Source organism: Dreissena polymorpha, chromosome 10 (genome assembly GCF_020536995.1).
Source record: "Dreissena polymorpha isolate Duluth1 chromosome 10, UMN_Dpol_1.0, whole genome shotgun sequence".
Taxonomy (NCBI): domain Eukaryota; kingdom Metazoa; phylum Mollusca; class Bivalvia; order Myida; family Dreissenidae; genus Dreissena; species Dreissena polymorpha.
Window position 1 is genome coordinate 44,005,013 of NC_068364.1, and position 23,771 is coordinate 44,028,783.

Genomic DNA, 23,771 nt, shown 5'->3' on the forward strand with positions numbered 1-23,771 from the left:
ACCTTATGACAGGGACGATACAAGTTTTAGAAAAAAAAAAAAAAAAACTTGAAGAAGAATTTGCATTTTCCAAGATATAAAAACAAATCATAAGGAATAGGAATTCAATGACAAATATTACTAACAAAAGCAGAAAATGAGGTTGCATTAAACTTTACTATAATACACATATTAATGTATTAAAATCTATCACCAACACTCAACATGAACAACTCACAACTTATTTTACGTAAAAAACAACTTCTTTTATGTATTTTTAACATCTACGGACCATGAAAACATTTTTATTATGTTACAATACAAAATGATTATTTTCTGCAACTACTTACCTTTGGTGCAGGTGGTTTTGGTGTGGATGTCACAAGTTTCCATTCATGCAGTATTTCCTCGACACGTGATATGAACCTGTGACATAATGTTAGAATTGTAATAGCGATATGCGATTCATTTCCAGTACTGATAACACTCTCTCCATCCCTATAATATAATCTTATGGGTGCCAATTCAGTATGTTAATAATGACTGTTTTGTTTTCTGATCAGAATTTTATCTCACCGGGCAATAAATTAATAGTATTTTATATTATTTACCTCCTCTTCCAGTTTCGATTTTAATTATAACACCCTGCAGAATAAACGTACCGTATCTTTTTTTCAATTTTTTAAAAAGAGCAAAAAAAGCATACAGTGCAAACATTTTTTTTTTATTCATGTTATCATTGTATGTATGATGTTTGTCATGCATTTTAGCAATTTTTTTTGTTACTTTCAATATAGTGACAAAAAAGATAAGGAAAACAAGATGTGTTTGAGAAACGCAATGTCCCCCTGTATGATGTTTGACCTTGTAGGATGACCTTGACCCTTCACCACTCAAAATGTGCAGCTCCTTGAGATACACACGCATTTCAAATATAAAATTGCTATTTTCAATATTGCAGAAGTGACATTACATGCGCAATTTTGACCCATATACGTGACCTTGAAGGATGACCTTGACCTTGACCTTTCACCACTCAAAATGTGCAGCTCCATGAGATACACATGCATGCCAAATATCAAGTTGCTATCTTCAATATTGCAAAAGTATTCATAAAATAAGCGATTTGGGCCACATATATTTGACCTCTGACCTTGAAGGATGACCTTGACCTTTCACAACTCAAAATGTGCAGCTCCATGACATACACATGCATGCCAAATATCAAGTTGCTATCTTCAATATTGCAAAAGTTTTCATAAAATAAGCGATTTGGGCCACATATATTTGACCTCTGACCTTGAAGGATGACCTTGACCTTTCACCACTCAAACTGTGCAGCTCCATGAGATACACATGCATGCCAAATATCAAGTTGCTATCTTCAATATTGCAAAAGTATTCATAAAATGAGCGATTTTGGCCATCTATATTTGACCTCTGACCTTGAAGGATGACCTTGACCTTGACCTTTCACCACTCCAAATGTGCAGCTTCATGAGATACACATGCATGCCAAATATGAAGTTGCTATCTTCAATATAGCAAAAGTTATTGCAAAATGTTAAAGTTGGCGCAAACAGACAGGCAGACTAACCAACCATCCAACAGACAGGGCAAAAACAATATGTCCCCCACCACCATAGTGGGGGGACATAAAAACCATACCATGAAAGTGATGCTCGTTGTCGACCTTGACTGGCCCACAAGTCATCCGGGGTGACTTCAAGCCGATGCTAGTCACCCCAGGGTATCTAGAATCGGCTTCATATCATCCCAGGGTGACATGAATCGGCTTCTAGTCATCACCGGGTGACAAGACTGAGCTTCTAGTCACCTGGGTATTTTTTATCAAACGACACCGCATCTAGGTATCTAATATAGGCTATTGTGGTTTAGTTTTTTTAGACATTTAGCTCTACTTTCCTTTTTGTAGTATTTTAACAGAAATTCCCTCGCATATGAATGACCAAATCATGTTGTTGTTTTTGAAAAAGTGAAATTGTTGCCGAGGGTGACTTTATGCTGATTTCAAGGGTGACTAAAATCAGGTTGAAGTCATGGCCGGACGACAAGAATCTGCTTCATGTCACCCCCGGGTGACTCAGTGTGCGAATTTCACTGTTGAAACCACTAGCCCGTTCGGGCCACCAGATGGAATTTTTCACTAGCCCGAACCAAAGTTTACTAGCCCGAACTGATCAGTCAGGACCCAGCAAATGATGGACATAAAGTATTACAATTTGGTGTTGTCACATGTATTCATTTTTAGTTTGGTGTCATGTGTCACAGCTAATTTCTGTTTTGAAAGTTTCACAGTGTTAAAATGACAGAAAATTGAAAAGGTCCACTAGCCAATTGTCTAAAATGTGTTATACCGGTAGTACCCAATATTGTCTGCAAAATTATGCCCCAAAACGGCAGTTGTACGTTCGTTTTACAAATGATGGAAGTCACTTGGACGTCTGATAATGAGCATCTGTTTTCTAATACACGGAACATAACAAATCACAACAGTTAATCTGGAAACTCATTCTGTTAACCGCGCTCCGTGCTTAATCGCCATAAAAGAAACATGAGGTAATAGATCACCCACTGATAAGATATATTAAAGTATCGATAATAAAGTCACATTACACAGCCATGTATGCTGACACAGATGCAACACGAGAAATTCTCTGGTAACTTTCCAGTCGCCAAACTGAGCTGTTCAGCGTCCAATCGGTAACAAGAATGCATACAAGGGCAGGGTTAGTGGCAATCATTATTTTTGATTGACGTCAGTCTTGAAGTTGGCGTTTATCGCAGATTGATTTACAAGGAATCACAGTTTAAAAATTTACGTAATATCCATCAGTAATTAAACAGTACATGAAAGACGGTGTCAGGTATCATCATCATCACACCTTTTTTTACCGTAAACAATTACTTAAACAACTAAGCATGCATGGAAAGCATGTGTTTCAATATAGACCATGTGCCTGGGAAGATCCGCATTTTAACGCACTGTGTCAAAAAAATCGTCATTTAAAGGGAAGGTGAGGAAACGCGATACAACGCTAAACAAGCAAATTCGTTGAATTGATATCCCCCGCCAATATGATTCTGGACACAAAAGAGTTATATTTGACACTCATAAAACCTTTTTTCAAGATACAAAGGACCATAACTCCTTTATTATCCAATGGTGTACAATGCCATTTGGCGTATATCATCCTCTTATCCATATATATACTCATACCAAGTTTCAATGAAATCCGCCAAAGCACTTCCAAGAAATGGCTCCGGACACAAAAAAGCATTTTTCCAAGATACAAAGGGCCATAACTCTGTTATTAACAGATGGTGTACAATGCCATTAGGTGTGCATCATCCTCTTATCCATATATATACTCATACCAAGTTTCATTGAAATCCGCCAAAGCACTTCCAAGATATGGCTCCGGACACAAAAGTGCCGGAAGGACAGAAAGACGGACGGAAAGACGGATGGAAGGACAGACAAGGCCAAAACAATATCCCTCCGCCTATGGCGGGGGATAATAAACACTAGATATGGTTCAAACAATGGATGAAAATCATATTTTTGAGCACTTTAATTTTCAAAAGTTGGAAAAATCACTAGCCCGATCGGGCTAGTACATAGGGAAATTCAGTAGCCCAAAACAAAATCAACTAGCCCTGGGCTATCGGACTAGTGCGAATTTCGAACACTGGTGACTACAACTGGCTTCATGTCACCCAAGGGCGACTAGCGTCGGCTTAAAGTCACCCTAGGGTGACAAGGATCGGCTTCTAGTCACCCCAGGGTGACTTGTGGGCCATTTAAGGTTGACAAGGACCCATTGGGCAAAAGTGATAATTACATATATTTTTATTTTCATGCCATGACTTGTGGTTAAGGTTATATATTTCTTCCTTAATTATCCAAGCTGTATTCAACCCAACTAACCTAGTATTCTTTTAGTCATTCACGGCATCATCTACATGTGCCTACATTTAATATATAATACAAACTCATGATTACCTCTCCCAATCTGATGCTGTTGTAAAATCAGTTATTTCAAACACATCACCTTCCTGCAATAAAAATTGATTGAACAAAATCACCAACTTTAGTTGTCGTGAAAAATAAATGTAGATGTTTTTTTTGTTACAAGGATCAAATGCATGTATATCTTTGTGCAATAATCCAACTCGCAGCTACCGACAATCCATGTCGCTGGGAGATGCAACTCCTAAAAACTTTTTTCATGTACATTTACCTCTTGAAGTCCAGATGGCACTTTAATCTGTAATATGAGCCACATATACTTATTTCTAGCATAAATAAACAAAGCTTAGTATTACGACTGTGAAGATATGCATCGACTATCTCTGGAATAATCATCAAGATAGATCGCGTTTGTAATCAACCAATCAAGATACATCGCCTAACTCCGAAACCTCCACATGAAGATTGAATTGTCAACTGAAAACTTTGCTCAGTTCTAAGCTCAAGTTCAAGTTTTTTTATCATGTATTTTTTGTGATCATTTTTTCACAAAAGACACACAATTTAATGTTGTTCGTAACATATATTGTTTTTGTTATGAAGTATTATGTAAATACAACTCTCTTATATTAGACATACGAGAGACATATTTTTGAAATGGTTTGAAATCATAAACACTCAAAGCATTCAAGAAGAACAACAAGTATATCGAAATAACACAAGAATTATGACAAAATGGCTGGATATTACCCCAAAAACTTGATTTTAGTACAATTTTTAACACTTTACGATTGTGTGCAAAGCTGAACGTATGCACTCATAAACGCTCAAAGCATTCAAAAAGAACATGTATATAAAGAAAAACACAAGAATTTTGACAAAGTGGCTGGATATTACGCCAAAACTTGATTTTAGCACAATTTTTAACACTAAACCATTGTGTGTAAAGCTGAATGTATGCACTTATAAACGCTCAAGGCATTCAAGAATAACAACATGTATATCAAGAAAAACACATGAATTTTGACAAAATAGCTGGATATAACGCAAAAACTTGATTTTAGCACAAATTTTAACACTAAACCATTGTGTGTAAAACGTCGACGTATGCAAAAAAAAAGTTAATATCTATAAGCTCCAAGGTAAGTATCACGTAGAGAGTGGATGGGTGACACTGACAGATCACAGGCAGCAGTATCATAAATTCCCCCCCCCGGACCTCCCCCACCCCCTCGAGCTTACCCCAGGGGTTCCAGATTGATATATGTACACCTATTGTGTATGGTTTGACTTTTCAACAACGAATATTGACAAAAATACACAGTATGAAAAAATAACCCTCGTATATGTATTATATATACACAAGGTATGAAACGCACTATATGCCTATTGCTGAAAGATTGTGGAACACTGGACGTGACCTTTTTCACCGAAAACACACATGTTCCCATGCAGTTGCCGACAAAATGCAACTGGATTCGTTAAAGACAGTAAAAGCAACGAGATTACACTTCTAACCGATCTACTCGGCTAATAACTTTAATATTCCACTAAATTCGACTTTCTCGCTACATGTCTGTGTTTTGCTGTCATATTTTGTCTATCGAATGCTCGATTCTAAAACGCCATATCATTGGCCAACACAATGAGAACAACCAACCAGATGACGCGTTATAAAATTAAAATGGTGTACATGTGTAGATGAAACACCGAGTGACATATAGTTAGAAAGTCAAATTTAATTGAATAATTAATGTTATTAGCCTAGAAGGAGATCCGTTAGTTGTGTAATCACGTTGCTTTTACTGTCTTTAAACGAATCCAGTTGTATTTTGTCGACAACTGCATGGGAACATGTGTGTTTTCGGTGAAAAAGGTCATGTCCAGTGTTCCACAATCTTTCAGCAATAGGCATATAATACGTTTCATACCTTGTGTATATATAATACCTATAAGAGGGGTATTTTTTTAAACAGTTATTTTTTGTCAATATTCGTTGTTGGAAAGTTAAACCATACACAAAAGGTGTACATTTAACAATCTGGAACCCCTGGGGTAAGCTCGAGGGGGGGGGGGAGTATGGTCCGGGGGGGGGGGGCAATTTTTTTTATGATACTGCTGCCTGTGTGACAGATGGCAAATATCTATTGATACAGTACACCTCTAAATAATCACTTCCATGTTTAGTTCAGTGCCACTGAGTAAACCAAGTTATTCAGAAGTGATTCAAACAAAGCGAAAAATCTAACTCTAACTGATGAAATAAAAAATTAAAAATATGTAGTATAACAATAGAATAATAAATAGAAGATAATTATTTACATCATCTGCAGCCATTTCAAGTTTGCTAATTTTACAAAGAAATAAAATAACACACACCGACAAAATAATCATGGAGGCAGTTCCACGGATGTCCATGATTTCTTTCGAATTAAAGCATAGTCCAGAATATGTAGAGTTCGGTCCAACGTTAAAAAAGGTATTTTAACGTGGTTTTAATGATTTAATACTCTGTGTTAAGATTACTGTGATAAATCAAACGTTCTGCATACTGTAATATTTTGACAATTCAATCAAGGGGGATAATTTGTAAACAAACATCTGTCAAAACACATTTTAAGCAGTATATTAAACTGTTCGAGCTATAAACATAAATACAGCAGAACATTAACGACATCATTAGGTATTTTTTATTTCCTTAAATACATTTGAGACATACAACACCATATTTTAATTGTAAATATTAACTATGACTCATTCTCAGATGATTTTGAAACAATTGCATCCAATTACTAGTACTCAAGTCAAGTCATTCCATGGTAAACGCGTATCTATTTTGGTCAACTCGTATGTGTTTTTTTTTGGTCAAATCGAACTTATCTAAGTCAATATATATCCGAAAAGGGAATAGAAGGCTGTGAAAGGTGTTATATGCAGCATATTTCAATAAACCATGATTCAATAATAGTTAATGGGTGTTATAATTCATTAGTTTTACTTTAATGTTTGTCACAGCACATGAAAATGACGTGAAAGGTGTTGTATACAGCACACTGTAATTAATTGAGGGATCGAGGGATGAAGATCCATCAAGGGAAGAGCGGTTGTCGGTTGGAGGGAAAGCCGAAGCATCGTGCAGGTGTTCCTGGTGAAACGAGGGAGATAGCCAATCTGGTTGCCAACCACAGTACTGGTGGTCTCTCAGCTCCGGTTTTTGCTGTAACTGATGACAATTCTGAAGCTGAGGTGACTCAATCACTTGTTGAGCTTTTTGGAGAGCAGGGGACCATACAAAGTATGACCCCTACAGAGCAGGGAGATGGAAGTGCAGAAGAATCACCATTGCATCCAAGCCCAGAAGAACTTGCCTTCCCAGATTCTTGGTGCACACCACCCGCTGCAGGAAGGAAAAAGGACAAGACCGTCCCTAGCAGGGAGAGAACACAACCGACTTCTGAAGAAAGAAGATCCAAGATCGCCTGGCCAGCTATGAACAACAGTGGATGGTCATCGTTTGATGAGGATTTGGACCAAGTACTTCAGACAGCATTGACAGGATCAGTTGATAGGAAGCTTAAAGCATTACCTTCGATCACCTACGCCTTAGCTAGCAATAAATAGAGGGGCGCCGCGCCCCTCTAAAATTTGCCCACTTAAAAAGCGCCCCTCTATTTTTCTGTCAAATGCCCTTTTGATCTCTAAATTCCTGCTTTCAGGCCGTATAAATCGCCAGAAACATCGACATGAATACACACGTAACATAACTGCCTGGGGTGTATTAAGTCAACACATTGTGAACAAACAAGCCCCAAGGCCATGGTTTGTTATCAGATCACTAATTAGCCTTTTGTTGCAGACGATAGTAACATGCTGTAATAGATTATCTCTGAGGTCACGCTTGGTTAGGCACAATCACACTCATTAAAATCAAACTCAGCACTATTGATTTTTTTAAACTTCTGAATTCTTTGGTTATAATTTTTTGTTTGCAAAAATAGTGATTTTAATTCAAAATACCTATAAACATTTGAAAATTAATCATCTTTTTTTAATGCTAATATGCGGTTAATTTTTAGTCCGAAATTACGGCATGGAAAACATATTTGTGTTTGGATTTTATTTCTGAACTTTAAAACACTGTCTGTCCTCAATCATGATGAATTTTAACACGAATAGGGGCAGACAGTTGTTATTTCAACAAATAAAGAACTTGTTTGGAAGGAGGATTTATCACTCTGCAAGTAAAATGTAATGTTGATATTGTCATATATTTTCGCTACCTAACAAAACTGTCAACGGTGTTGACATTAGTTGAAATAACGTGTTGTGAAATAAATATATCATATGATTAACAATAACAATGTTTCATTTTAATCTCCAGACTGGATGCTACTTCATGGTGACATTGATCATTGTTTAGACTTTATATTTGTCAATATAGATTTTTTTTTAATTAATATTATTATTGTGGACAAACATTGGCTCAAAGTTATTTAAAGCAACAAATTTAAGTAGCGACAGTCACAACGTTTTTTTGACCCAGTGAAACCTCTGAATTTATTTCATGTTTTCTTCATTCATTTCCTTCTAAAAGGCCACTTATGCTGAAACTGGAACCTGAAAGATTAACATGCAGTTCAATGATGATAGGTGATAAAAAAAACCATCAAAATTGCCCCCCCCCCCCACCCACACACCGGGAAAAAATATGATATCTACATATCTCTAATGCATGCAGGCGGATGCTAGCCCAAGTTGGTTAGGAAATTGGCTACTAAGTTGTTTTCCTTAGCGCCAATGTAGATAGTAATATATTTATTGTAATTTCATTACACAAAATGAGGAACAGCATACAATTGGTGAAGTCATCCAATGCACTAGTATTTACAACTAATAAGTATATAGTATAACCAAAGTATATACTTAAGTATATTTATAACCAAATGCCCTATTTTCCAAAATTACGCGTGAAATGTGCCCTTTTTGGGGAAGCTCCCCTCTATTTTGAAAAGCTGGCTGGAGCACTGCTTAGGGAAGGAGAGATTTGGACTGGAGCAGAAAGCAAACCTCTCGAGACCGCCGCAGGTTCCAAACAGAAGACTCTGTGAAATAAAAAAGCTCCGAGCAGAACTGCGATCCCTAAGGAAACGCTACAAACAGTCAAGCGAGGTTGAGAAGAAGGGAATAGTTAAACTAAGAGAAGAGGTTAGATCAAGGCTGAGGACACTAACAAACGCAGAGAGGCTCAGGCGGAAAAGGAGGGATAGAGCAAAGAAGAGAAAAGCCTTCGTTAGTGACCCCTACAGGTTCACAAAGAATTTGCTAAGTGGAGAGAAGTCTGGGAAACTTGAAAGCCGTCAAGAGGATGTAGAAACCTTTTTGAGGGAGGTCCACTCCGACCCACTAAGAGAGGAACCCCTTGGAGAGTGCAGTAGAATCCTACCGGTCAATGACCCAGACTGTCCATTGAACATGAAAGAACCCACTTGGAAGGAGATCAACGAAGTGGTCAAGAAAGCTCGCTCTTGCTCTGCACCAGGCCCAAGTGGCATATCATACAAGGTTTACAAGAAATGTCCAAAACTTCTCCGAAGACTGTGGTCACTCCTGCAAACTGTTTGGCGAAAAGGTACTGTTCCGTCATGTTGGCAAAGTGCAGAAGGATGTCTGGCACCGAAGGAGAAGAACTCCAAGACCATCAACCAGTTTCGCACCATCTCGTTGTTGAGTGTGGAAGGGAAGATTTTCTTTTCAATCCTAGCTAAGCGATTGACGACATACATGTTGGAGAATGAGTATGTGGATATCTCTGTGCAGAAAGGTGGGATCCCAGGATTCTCAGGGTGTGTTGAGCACACCAGCGCACTCACTCAGCTACTTCATGAAGCTAGAATCGACCACAAAAACCTCACAGTGGTATGGCTAAACCTTGCCAACGCATACGGCTCAATTCCACACAAGCTTATTGAGACAGCTCTTCGACACTACCAACGGTATCAACTTGAGATTCTCTAGCAACACGTTCACTACAAATTGGTTACAACTGGAGAAGGGGATTGTTACGGGTTGTACTATCTCGGTGATACTGTTCGTGATGGGCATGAATATGATCATCAAGGCAGCGGAGAGAGAGCCAAGAGGGCCCAAAACAAACACAGGAATTCGTCTACCATCCAACAGGGGATTTATGGATGACATGACTGTCACCACTGAAACCCACATACAGGCTAGATGGATTCTGGCGGCCCTTGATGAAACAGCAACGTGGGCAAGAATGAGGTTCAAGCCGGGGAAGTCGAGAAGCTTAGTGGTTAGGAAGGGAAAGGTGACAAGCCAGTTCAAACTGTGTATCCAGGGAGAAGAGATTCCCTCCCTAGAGGACAAACCGATTAAATGCCTAGGGAAATGGTTTGATTCCTCACTGAGAGACACGCATTGCCAGGACATGCTCAAACAGCAGGTAGCTGAGGGTTTGCAGAGAATAGACAAGTCGGAACTCCCAGGGAAGTTCAAAGCATGGGTCTTTCAACACGGTCTCCTGCCAAGAGTGATGTGGCCACTCATGGTCAATGATGTCCCTATCAGCACCGTCGAGAAGCTAGAGCAGAAGATCAGCAAGCACCTGAGAAAGTGGTTAGGCCTACCGCCATCCTTCACCAACATTGGACTGTATGGCCGATCAACAAAGCTCCAGATGCCAATCAGCTCTCTAGTAGAGGAGTTTAAAGTAGCAAAAGCACGTCTTATGCTAACCCTCAGAGACTCTGAAGATGGGAAAGTCAGCAATGCAGGAATTCAGGTTAGGACAGGGAGAAAGTGGTCAGTGAGCAAAGCTGTAGACTCTGCAGAGAGCAGTCTAAAGCACAAGGATGTTGTGGGATCTATCAACGTGGGAAGAGAAGGACTTGGCACCAGACAGACTCAAAGGTGGGAAAAAGCAGGGAAAAGAGAAAGGAGAGACCTGGTGCAGAGAGAAATCAGAAACGCAGAAGAGCAAGCTAGGTCAGCCAGGTCGGTCCAGCTTGGACCGCAAGGGGATTGGACGAAGTGGAGTACACCAGAGAGGAAGCTCACGTGGCAAGAACTGTGGACATATGAACCACTTCAGCTAAGTTTTCTCCTGCATGCAGTATACGACATGCTTCCAACCCCCGCAAATCTTCATCGATGGAAGCTGACAGAAGACCCCACTTGTTCTTTGTGTGGGAGTATAGGAACGTTGCGGCACATTCTGTCGTGTCCAACAGCCCTTGCACAAGGGCGCTACAGGTGGCGCCATGACCAAGTTCTAAGAATGTTGGCTGACGCCCTAGAAAGAGAGCGGAAGAGGGATAGACCCCGGAAGAAATAAGGACCCCAATTCATCAGCTTCGTCAAGGAGGGTACAACAAAGCCCACCGCCACAATCAGTTCCAGATCTTGTATTCTGCAAGATGCAAACGACTGGGAGATGCGCGCAGACCTAAGGAAGAAACTAGTTTTTCCCGAGGAAGTAGCCCATACAACTCTCAGACCCGACATAGTGCTATGGTCAAAGGCGGCGAAGCGGGTGATCCTTGTATAGCTAACTGTGCCATGGGAGGAGAGGATCGAGGAGGCCTATGAGCTGAAGAAAGCCAAATACCAGGATCTGGCAGATGTATGCAGAGATAGAGGCTGGAAGACATGGATCTTTCCAGTGGAAGTTGGATGCAGAGGATTTCCATCACAGTAGGTGTGGAAGATGTTTGGAGCACTGGGCGCAGAAGGAAGAGTCAGGAAGACTACAATCCACGCCCTGGGCAAGGCAGCTGAACGAGCATCAAGTTGGCTCTGGTTAAGACCCAGCAAACCAAATTGGCAGCCATCGTAGACGAGGTAGTGATTGACCATCACTACCTGCCCCGCCACCTTGAGGTTGTACCGAGCATAATGGGGCGAAACAACCTATAACAGGTGGAGCTTGGCTGATGACGTCTACGTTCAGCAGTTTAAACTGTATTATCACATCATTGCCTGGCATGATATTTTAAGGATGTTTAACATGGAAAGTCATCTTTGATGTGTTATAATGTCCTTTGTGTCCATGAATTTACATTTTACAAAGTATCAGCAACAGGACTTAGACTGCTGAAGCAACTCAGCACATAGTACAAACTATTTATGTGAGAACCTGTGTTAAACTATAAAAATGTATGTCTGCTGTATGTCATTTTGTCCATGTTGTAAAACTGTAATATTTTGTGAAATAATTAAAAAAAGAATTGTGTATTAAACTCCAGATTTTTTCTTATGATTGTGCATCTCGAACTCATTACCATGTGAATAGTTATGCCCCCCTTTGAAAAAGAGGGGGTATATTGTTTTGCACATGTCGGTCGGTCGGTCCGTCCACAAGATGGTTTCCTGATGATAACTCAAGAACACTTACGCCTAGGATCATAAAACTTCATAGGTAAATTGATCATGACTGGCAGATGACCCCTATTGATTTTCAGGTCACTAGATCAAAGGTCAAGGTCACAGGGACTTGAAATAGTAAACTGGTTTCCGGATGATAACTCAAGAATGCTTACCCCTAGGATCATGAAACTTCATAGGTACATTGATCATGACTGGCTGATGACCCCTTTTGATTTTCAGGTCACTAGGTCAAAGGTCAAGGTCACAGTGACTTGAAATGGTAAAATGGTTTCCGGATGATAACTCAAGAATGCTTACGCCTAGGATCATGAAACTTTATAGGAACATTGATCATGACTGGCAGATGACCCCTATTGATTTTCAGGTCGCTAGGTCAAAGGTCAAGGTCACAGTGACTCGAAATAGTAAAATGGTTTCCGGATGATAACTCAAGAATGCTTACGCCTAGGATCATGAAACTTCATAGGTACATTGATCATGACTGGCAATGACCCCTATTAATTTTGAGGTCACTAGGTCAAAGGTCAAGGTCACAGTGACTCGAAACAGTAAAATGGTTTCCTGATGATAACTCAATAATAATTTGACCTAGCATCATGAAACTTCATAGGTACATTGATCATGCCTGGCAGATGACCACTATTGATTTTCAGGTCATGGTCACAGTGACAAAAAACGTATTCACACAATGGCTGCCACTTCAACTGACAGCCCATGTGGGGGGCATGCATGTTTTACAAACAGCCCTTGTTTCAATAAGCATTGAGCTGACTATGGTAAGAGATGACTACCTTGCGAGTTGATCAAAATGGTTACAAGTTGACCACGGTACGTTTTGACTTTGGAATGACTGCAATGATTTAAAATTGACCTTTGTGAATAAGTTTATTTTGTAGTAATTTCAGACTATTTACATCTATGTTATGTTTATGTTGTGTCTTATTGGGGTATTATCTATTACCACTATGGTAATAATGGTAAATTGTGTCATGTAGGTACAGTGCCAATGGCTCTTTTAAAGAAGTGAAAATTCTTACATTTATTGAGTTCATCATACTTTTGGGACTTCTGATGAAATTTTGATTTTGATCACCAAATTTAAGATTTAATTGCAGCTGTTAATTTTTGCTTTGAGAAACGATATCATAAAGCAAGAATCTCATGAACTTCAAAATTCTCACACATTGAGTTGATTACTTGATAATGTCTATAACCAGTGATTTTTTCCCCATGTTGGGAATGAGACAGGGTCCCTTTGGATTGGGAAAAATCCTTGCGTTTTGACTTAAATTGGGAAATCAATGTTGTTCTTGATTTGTTAACAAATGCTTCAAAAGTGTTGAGAATGAAAGTGTTCTCAACATTATATTGACTTAGGTTCAAATTATAAATCTAGATGGGAGGGGGGGGGGGGTGATTTAAGTATTGAGATGTAGAAAATCTTCTTCTTTTTTTTGAAACCTTCAATGTTCAAATGGGAAATTTAAGGTCTCATTTGGGAAAAGAATATACTTTTGTTCACTGGGAATGGGTCCATATGCCAGCCCTGAATTTGAAAGACGAGAGCGCCAATGGCGTTGAAAGTCTATTTGCAAGATACAGGGAAGTTTCTGCTGAAGTAAATGTTATAGGATTAGTTGTCTGTATGAAAATGTAAAAGGCTATCAAAAAGATTTTTTTTATGAAGAACAAGACAATAGTTATAACGCCAAGCAATAAAAGTCCACAACCTCGCATGAAGCAGTAATATAATTGTCTCCCTTTGTTTTCAAGGGACGTAATTCTTGTAAGTTTGCCCTGTAGATGATTATTTTCTAAAAAAAAAATAATAATGAAATCCCAATATTTCAAGTCACTCTCTTTTGCCAATAACATAATTGTTTTACGAACAAAATTTGTTTTAGTTTCTAAGAACGTTTTTGTGGCGTAAAACGGTCTTAGAATATTTCACTTAAGATGGTGTAAGCAATCTTCTTGGTCTAAATGAAAATTTGTAAGAATTACGAAATACTATTTTACATATCTATTTTGTCTACCCTTAGTCAGGGAAGGCTTGGAAAAGGACAACCGTTTCCCCTGTGTATTGAAATGCGGTATTACAAAAGTCTATTTGGGTTGCAAATTGACTAAAAAACAACACTGATAAGCAGTGCTCCAGCTAGGCCTATATTTGAGGGTGCCCCGCCCTGCCCTCCTGAACCTCCGCCCTGCCCTCCCGAACCTCCGCTCTGCCCCCCCCCCCCCCCAAAAAAAAATAATATGATAATTGATAAATCTCTTATTACATTACAAGTAACTAATTAATTTCATTTTGTAGACATATTTATATGGTTTAATAACAATGGGAATAATATATTCTAACAATTATTAATAACATATAAATTTAAATGCATGTGGAAGCATTCCAGAAAGCCCGCACACTCGAAAGTGCCCTTTTGACAAAATTCCTTACGTCGAAAGTGCCCATTTGGCAAAAAAGCCAGCCTGCCCTATTAGCTCATCTATTTTTTGAAAAAAAATTATGAGCTATTGTCATCACCTTGGCGTTGGCGTCGGCGTCCGGTTAAGTTTTGCGTTTAGGTCCACTTTTCTCAGAAAGTATCAATGCTATTGCATTCAAACTTGGTACACTTACTTACTATCATGAGGGGACTGGGCAGGCAAAGTTAGATAACTCTGGCGTGCATTTTGACAGAATTATGTGCCCTTTTTATACTTAGAAAATTGAAAATTTTGGTTAAGTTTTGCATTTAGGTCCACTTTTCTCAGAAAGTATCAATGCTATTGCATTCAAACTTGGTACACTTACTTACTATCATGAGGGGACTGGGCAGGCAAAGTTAGATAACTCTGGCATGCAATTTGACAGAATTATGTGCCCTTTTTATACTTAAAAAATTGAAAATTTTGGTTAAGTTTTGTGTTTAGGTCCATTTTATTCCTTAAGTATCAAAGCTATTGCTTTCATACTTGCAACACTCACTAACTATCATAAGGGGACTGTGCAGGCAAAGTTATGTAACTCTGACTGGCATTTTGACATAATTATATGCCCTTTTTATACTTAAAAAATTGAAAATTTGGTTAAGTTTTGTGTTTAGGTCCACTTTATTCCTACAGTATCAAAGCTATTGCTTTCATACTTGCAACACTTATTAACTATCATAAGGGGACTGTGCAGGCAAAGTTATGTAACTCTTACTGGCATTTGGACGGAATTATGGGCCCTTTATACTTAGAAAATTGAAAATTTGGTTAAGTTTTGTGTTTTGGTCCACTTTACCCCTAAAGTATCATAGATATTGCTTTCATACTTGGAACACTCGCAAACTATCATAAGGGTACAGTAAAAGGACAAGTTGCATAACTCTGGTTGTCATTTTTACGGAATTATGGCCCTTTTTTGACTTAGTACAGTAACTTTGAATATACATGTATGGTTAAATTTTGTGTTTCGATCCACTTTACTTCTTAAGTATCAAGGCTATTGCTTTCAAACTTCAAATACTTTCATGCTATCATGAGGTTAATGTACCTGGCAAGTTGAATTTTACCTTGACCTTTGAATGACCTTGACTCGCAAGGTCAAATTATTAAATTTTGCTAAAATTGCCATACCTTCTTTATTTATGATTAGATTTGATTGATACTTTGACAAAACTACTCTTACCTGACATACCACAATAGACTCCACCCAAACCATCCCCCGTGCCCTCCCCCCCCTTCCCCCCCTCCCCCCCTAATTTTTTTTTAAGATCATCTCAAAAATGACCCTCACACTAAACCTATACCCCCCCCCCCACCCGAACCCCCCCCCCCAATATTTTTTTTTTAACGGTTAAAAAACACAAATATTTATTTTTATTATTTTATGTTTGAAATACCGTCCAACCATCGCACCCAAGAATCCCCCCCACCCCCCCCTCCCCCCACCCGAATCCCCCCCCCCTAATTTTTTTTTTTTTTTTTTAAGATCATCTCACAAATTACCACCACACCCTCACACTATACCCCCCCCCCCCCCACACACACACACACCCCTGCCCCCCCCCCCATTTTTTTTTTGAAACGGTTAAAAAACACAAATATTTATTTTTATTATTTTATGTTTGAAATACCGTCCAACCATCGCACCCAAGAATCCCCCCCCACTTCCCCCCCCCCCCCCACCCCGATTTTTTATTTCCCTTTTTTTTCTCATTTTTTGAAGATAATGTAATAAATTCCACACACCCACACTATACACCCTTCTTCACTCCACCCCTCCCTCCTTTGTGATTGAAAAATGAGAGTCCCTTCACCTTTAAAAATAAAATAGATGAGTGGTCTGCATCCCCAAGGCGGTGCTCTTGTTAAATCCTAGCTGGAGCACTGGATAAGGGATTAAGTCATGCATGTGTTTATTTTTGCATCGGTAAAAAAGAGTCTGCAATCTATTTACTGAAAAGCCCGAGAAAACTTGCAAAAAGTTGATGCAGTCCATAGCCATTTGATTTATTTTAGATTTATCATGTTTTCAAAAAGCAAAAATTGTGTCTTGTAAAAATTACTTTCATTTAGTTCGCTCTTTTTCATTAAATGTAACCATTATGAGATAATCTGTTATCAGTTGCTATACATATACTTAACAAATTGCTAGAGCATTCTTAAGCTTATCATTTCAGACTAGTATATAGCGCGTGTTACATACATGTACAATGAAGATACAACTTTTCTTTGGCATTATCACAGTCTGCCGGAAGAATGTCTGAATTTTTTCATCTCATCAACCCATGCACTTTCCAATGAACTTGAAGTACAAAAATTGACCGGCAGTTTTTATGATCAAATTTGAATAAAATAAATTAGCAACCCCAGTCAATTTTTCAAACACTTTATTTATAAATAGATTGCCACATTAGTAATGTTGCTCTCATGTTAACAAACTCAGAACAGTTTGAATTTTTAAAATATCTTAAAAAGAAAAAAAGTTATTCCATTTTTAAGATTGATAAATTTGGCCTTTTCGGGGAATTTTTCCCTATGTATAATAAGGCTTCGATAGACCAAAATTCACGGACCTGAAAACATAATTTTTAGCAAACTTTTTGCATATTTTTCATTTTTCATATATTTTTGTATATTGTCAACTTAATGAAAATATGTTATTTATTCATTCTCAGTATATCAGAGACCATTATGGGGAGGATCCTGCACAATATAACAAGAGCTGTACTGAACTGGAGGCCATGAGACAGGTAGCCACATATTGCCCAAGATCACCATGAACAGTTTCTTTTCTTAACCCTTTACCACTTGAATACATATTGTCATGCATTTGTAGTCCCTTAGAAAGTTATAAGTCCCCTACCGGTTTCACCAGAGGGGACTTATGGTTTGCGCTCTGTGTCAGTCAGTCAGTCTGTGAGTCTGTCACATTTTTCTGGATTCAGGGGTGAATATCAACACTTCCTTCAGAATGATAGAAGCAGGACAGTCCAATTTTTTGGTGGGCTGCACTGCATGCCTTGTTTTCTTTTTAGCATATGAATGTTGCTCACTGCTAACTGTCTTTGTCTGAAAAGTATGTTAATATCTTTACATCTTTATGAACATAAAAATGCATATTTTATCTGATATCACACAGTGTTAAATTTTTGACAACTATTTGGACCAAATTTGTTTAAGAACAGATACTGTAAGTCTAATTTCATATTAATATTAGTCAGTATAAAACAAAAGGGTAAACATTTTACTCTCCATGGAATGATCTGATCAATGATGGCATTTTACCAAGTCCAAAGAAATAAATCTTATAATTTTATCTGAGCATTCATCAAGACAATAAGAACAAAACTTTTTTGTTCTGCACTGAAATCAACACCATTTTAAGAACATTTTTTAAATCCTCTGTCCATCATTACACGTACATTGTATATTTTTTGCATTAAATGGCTTACAGGATGCGCTACATTGATGTTTGAAAGTTTATATATAAAGGATTCTTGTACATTTAGCTGATTCATCTGGATCCTATTTTTAACAAAATTGTTATTAAATGCAATGCTTTCCAATTCAGTAAAGACTGATTTATATGAGACATTGCTATTGTATTGTTTATGAAAATAAAGATTCTTCATACTAACATGGTGCTCAGATAATTAAGCTAACAAGATTACCGCATAAAAAGTGCCACGCTCGGCTGCGGGTGCAGTTTTGAATACATGAAAGCTTGTCAGAATGTTGTTTTTTTAAGAGGTCACAGTGACCTTGACCTTTGACCTAGTGACCCAAAAATGCGTGTGGCATGTAGAACTCATCAAGGTGCAGCTACATATGAAGTTTCAAAGTTGTAGGTTGAAGCACTTTGATTTTAGAGCCAATGACAAAATGTTAAGGTTTTAGCATGACGCGGATGGCCGACAGCACTACGACGGACATGGATAGATGGCAATATGGACATTATGCACGTCATTTCATTTTGTTCCTATGTCATAAATTCTGGTTGCTATGGCAACAAATAGACTAGAAATACTGCTGAAAATGGTGGTTTTCTGGAACCTTGAGAGAACTTAACAAGTTCTTAATATTTTTTCATGAAACTTGGAACATGGATAGATTGCAATATGGACATTATGAATGTCATTTCATTTTGTTCCTACGTCAAAAATTCTGGTTGCTATGGCAACAAATAAACTAGAAATACTGCTGAAAATGGTAGTTTTCTGGATCCTGCGAGAACTTAAAAAGTTCTTAATATTTTTTCATGAAACTTGGAACATGGATAGATGGCAATATGGACATTATGCACATCATTTCATTTTGTTCCTTCGTCAAAAATTCTGGTTGCTATGGCAACAAATAAAAACAATATTCTGACAATGGTGGAATTTCTGACAATGGTGGAGCCAGTTTATTGCTTGGCAATAATCTTGTATTTAATTTAAGACCTTACTAGATTTAAGTTTTTAAGGCTTCATTTCCAAACCTTAAATACTGATGAGCAGCAAACAACATAAAACCTAAACAGACTGCAAGTTACTAGCTGTTCTGGTTTTATGTTGTTTGCACATAGCAATTTTCACTTAGCTTCTAAGTGGGAAAGGGTTAATATAGCTTTTTTCGAAAAAAAAAGATTAATTATATCTTTTTGTAACAATTCACAGAGTATTTGGCATAAATTGGTGCATCTTAATTCTTGTATTTTTTAGTAATGGGAAGTGTATGTATGCCAAAAAAAATAATGAATGATTTCAATCAATTCAGACGATGCTGGAATGCTAACAATTGCGTGGATTTTACTAGCAATTTTTGACTGTCTTTATGTTAAATTTATTTGTATTAATCAAAAGTCTATATGTGTTTTAATCATATTAATCACACATTACGTGTGTGTTTGTGTTATTGAAATGATGTACTGAAAAAAGTATACTTCATCTTGACTGCCCAACTTATAATATTCAGTTCAACTTTAACCCATGCTGAGAATTTTTTTTAAGTTGTAAATTTCAATACTTGCATCATGCAATATACTATCCCTTCTGTTTTAACTGTCTCATTTCTCCATGTTCAGACAGCAGTGCAGGTGTCACATGACTTCATGGGATGCAGCACCCTGAAGAAGTACTACTCCCAGTTGCAGTTTCTCCAGGCAAGATTCCCAATGACAGAGGGTGGAGAGGCTGCTATACCCTTCACATGGTAGGTGGTTATATCTTTAAGCAAGCCAGATTACCAAATGACAGAGGGAGGGAAGGTTGCTATACCTTTTACATGGTAGGTAGTTATACCTTTAAGCAAGCCAGATTTCCAATGACAGAGGAAGGGAAGCTGCTTTACCCTTAACATGGTAGGTGGTTATATCTTTAATCAAGCCAGAGTTCCAATGACAGAGGGAGGGAGGCTGCTATACCCTTTACATGGTATGTGGCTATACCTTTAAGCAAGCCAGATTTCCAATGACAGAGGGGGGGAGGCTGCTATACCTTTCACATGGTAGGTGGTTATACCTTTAAGCAAGCTCGACTCACAATGGCAGAGGGAGGGGAGGCTGCTATACCTTTCACATGTTAGGTGGCTATACCTTTAAGCAAGCCAGATTTCCAATGACAGCGGGAGGGAGGCTGCTATACCTTTCACATTGTAGGTGGTTATACCTTTAAGCAAGCCAGATTTCCAATGACAGAGGGAGGGGGCTGCTATACCTTTCACATGGTAGGTGGTTATACCTTTAAGCAAGCCAGATTTCCAATGACAGAGGGAGGGGGCTGCTATACCTTTCACATGGTAGGTGGTTATACCTTTAAGCAAGCCAGATTTCCATTGACAGAGGGAGGGGAAGCTCTATACCCTTCACATGGTAGGTGGCTATACCTTTCACATGGTAGATGGTTCTACCTTTCACATGGTAGAGGGTCATACCTTATAGATGGTAGGTGTTTATAACTTTCACATGGTAGGTGTTTATAACCTTCTCATGGTAGGTGATTATAACTTTCACATGGTAGGCAGTTATACATTTCATATGGTAGTTGGTAATACATTTCACATGTTAGGTGGCTATACCTTTCACATGTTAGGTGGTTATACATTTCACATCGTAGGTGGTATTACATTTCACATTTTAGGTTGTTATACCGTTCAGCCAGCAATATTCTAGATTACAGAGGGTGGGGAGGCTTTTATACCTTACCTAGGGTTCCTGTTTTTACCCTTCACATGATGGTTGTTTTCTGTGATACCTCTCACATGGTTGATGGTTCTTGAATTCAAAATTATGGGTCATTTTAGAATAGCACAGGTATATAAATGCTGTGTATGTATGTATGTATGTACTATATATTGTGTACATTTATTCACAAATTGCATTCCATTACTATTACCTTTTTTAAGGTTGAATGTCTTAATTGTATTCACAAAAATTAAATGGAATTACTTTTAATTAATAAACAATAATTCCTGTTTTTTTTCTAATAAGCCCAATATTGTTTTTGCTGTGTTCTAGGGAGGAGGTGCATTCTGGTCGTGAGTACTCCCTGAATGATATTAAGTTTGAGCAGGCTAGCATTCTCTACAACATTGGGGCCCTTCACTCCATCCTAGGAGCAATGGACACCCGCCAGAGTGCAGATGTAAGTGGGGTGTAGCCTTGGCTTATGTAACCTTAGAAGAAGTACCCTACTGTACCTTCATTGGAGAGAACTATAAAATGGTCCACCATTCATCTGTTTGTCCATCTGTTGAACTGAATGCTGTTTTTACCTCAAAAATGCTTAGGTCAAACTTGATATTCTACAGCATGAGAATAATTGACAAATTGTAGATATATTTCCTTTGAACCTGGCCGTTAACCTGGCTGTAGGTCAATGGATTGTAGACCACATGATCTCCTCAAGATATCTAGAGAATGATTTTACAAAATCTTGCAAATTGGTATGGTGATTACCAGGGATGAAAGGAAGATCCCTTCGTATTTTGATGTCAACAGTTGCCTATCTATTTACCTTTAAAAACATAATCTAAAGATTTAATAAGTTAAAATCTTATTTGAATAAGTAACTTTTTGGATGAGTTTACATGCTTATTTGGTTATTACAGATTTGAACCTCTTGACTCTGCTCCACTTGCCCTCATTTTTTATTCAATGTTAAGCCAGGTCTCTCTTTGGCTTATTAGCTCGGCTGTTTTCTGAGAAAACCCGAGGTATTGTCATAGCCAGCTCGTCATGTCCGCCGTCCGTGTCAAGGTTTGTAAAGGTTTTTAACATTGGCTCTAAAATCAAAGTCCTTCCACCTACAACTTTGAAACTTCATATGTAGATGCACCTTGATGAGTTCTACACGCCACACCCATTTTTGGTTCACTACGTCAAAGGTCAAGGTCACTGTGACCTCTTAAAAAAAATCTGACAAGCTTTTGCAGCCGAGCGTTGCACCCGTTATGCGGTGCTCTTGTTTTACAGGCTGTTCTACTTCATTAACATTTGTATCTATACTTGTTAAGAATTTGAAAACTAAACAATATAATGATTTCCCCAATTTAATAAAAATGACACTGAAACTAACAATTTCATAAGTCATATTTCCAAAGTAAGCTCAATACTCTATTCTCTATTGCAGGGTATGAAGGTTTCATGCACCCATTTCCAGTGCGCGTCATGGGCATTCGAGCACCTCAGAGACCATTTCGGGAGTGCAGGCATGAGTCTCGACATGGCGCACGAGATTCTCACGTTTCAGGTGTTCCTCATGCTGGTAAGCATGATAAGTTTGATTTAAACCTACACTTCAACATGGCGTGTTCGAACACCAATAATCCGAAGTCACCGTTATTTGGAAGGTTTTTTCGTGTCCTGATTTTGGTTCTTCTTTGTTAAATGTAAAATTTCATAGTTAATCCGAACTTCGTTTAACGGAAGAAATTGTTAATTCAAAGTGATTCTGCTGGCCCCAACACTATAATTCGCACCGTATTATCAATTTTTAATCCAAAGTCAAAACTGCAAAACACATAGCGTAATTTCTTGTTGTCTTCGGGTGGCGCGTCAAAGGACGATAATTACACCTTTGTCGTTTGCGCATAGCGTGTTAATTTTATAATGTCGTCAAAAGCCGATAACTACTATTTATGTAGTTTTGCATTCTTTAGTATAAAACAAACACACATGTCACATTAGGTCTGAGTAAATGTTGTCAAATGAAATGCATCATATATAAACTTTACCTTTTTAACAAGCATCATTACAAAATGTCTGATACAAACAATTCAACCACGTTACTATTTTCCCAACCAAATGTTGAGCAATCTGAAGAAGGGCCCGGTACCCACAACGTGTTCCACAACGTTTTATTTTTACAGAATCAGAGAAGTCTTCTATCAAATGTTGATTATGCATTATCGTTAATCCAAAGTGTTTTTAACGGTCCCGACGACTTTGAAATAAGGGTGTTGATGTGTATTTATTTTAGAAAGATTTCATTATAATTCTTTGGCTTATGTAGACTTTTTTGAGTCTATTGCCTGGGAAAAAACATTACTTTGTGTCCTTTAAATAATTCTGATGAGGCTCCTCTAGTAGAGGGACAAGTTCGTGACATTCCAGTGACACTATTTATGTTATGCCATAGTGACGAGTCCAATAAAATGCCTGGGCAAGTGGTTTGATGCAAGCCTACAAGATCGCGACAATGTCAAGAACTTAAAGCAACAGGTAGAGGAGGGCCTCAAGAAGATAGACCGCTGCGGACTACCCGGCAAGTTCAAAGCCTGGCTTTACCAGCATGCACTGCTCCCAAGACTAATCTGGCCGTTGATGCTTTACGAGGTACCCAGCACAACCGTGGAAGCCCTGGAGAGAATCACTAGTCGACACCTCAGGAAGTGGCTAGGAGTTCCACCCAGCTTTACCAGTATTGGA

The 23,771-nt window shown here is 38.3% G+C and overlaps 2 protein-coding genes across 5 annotated transcripts in view; one reads left to right on the top strand and one right to left on the bottom strand.

The window, feature by feature from the left end:
- The window catches only part of LOC127848891 (rab3 GTPase-activating protein catalytic subunit-like), a 51,142-nt gene extending 44,818 nt beyond the window's left edge, over positions 1-6,324 (bottom strand). For both annotated transcript variants that reach the window (XM_052381559.1, XM_052381558.1), the window contains exons 1-3: positions 6,296-6,324; positions 4,007-4,059; positions 330-405 (exon numbers count right to left, since the gene is read on the bottom strand). In XM_052381559.1, the coding sequence (XP_052237519.1) occupies positions 330-405; positions 4,007-4,059; positions 6,296-6,310 (144 nt within the window). In that variant the 5' untranslated portion in view covers positions 6,311-6,324. The remainder of the gene's footprint in view (positions 1-329; positions 406-4,006; positions 4,060-6,295) is intronic.
- A 22-nt stretch (positions 6,325-6,346) lies between these two features.
- LOC127848898 (tyrosine-protein phosphatase non-receptor type 23-like) overlaps positions 6,347-23,771 on the top strand; it is an 81,274-nt gene continuing 63,849 nt past the window's right edge. For 2 of the 3 annotated variants that reach the window (XM_052381569.1, XM_052381570.1), the window contains exons 1-5: positions 6,362-6,452; positions 17,539-17,613; positions 19,929-20,056; positions 21,360-21,486; positions 22,474-22,608. In XM_052381569.1, coding sequence (XP_052237529.1) covers positions 6,366-6,452; positions 17,539-17,613; positions 19,929-20,056; positions 21,360-21,486; positions 22,474-22,608 — 552 coding nt within the window. In that variant the 5' untranslated portion in view covers positions 6,362-6,365. Of the gene's footprint in view, positions 6,453-17,538; positions 17,614-19,928; positions 20,057-21,359; positions 21,487-22,473; positions 22,609-23,771 lie in introns of all 3 variants that reach the window. The other variant, XM_052381568.1, reaches the window with a different exon arrangement.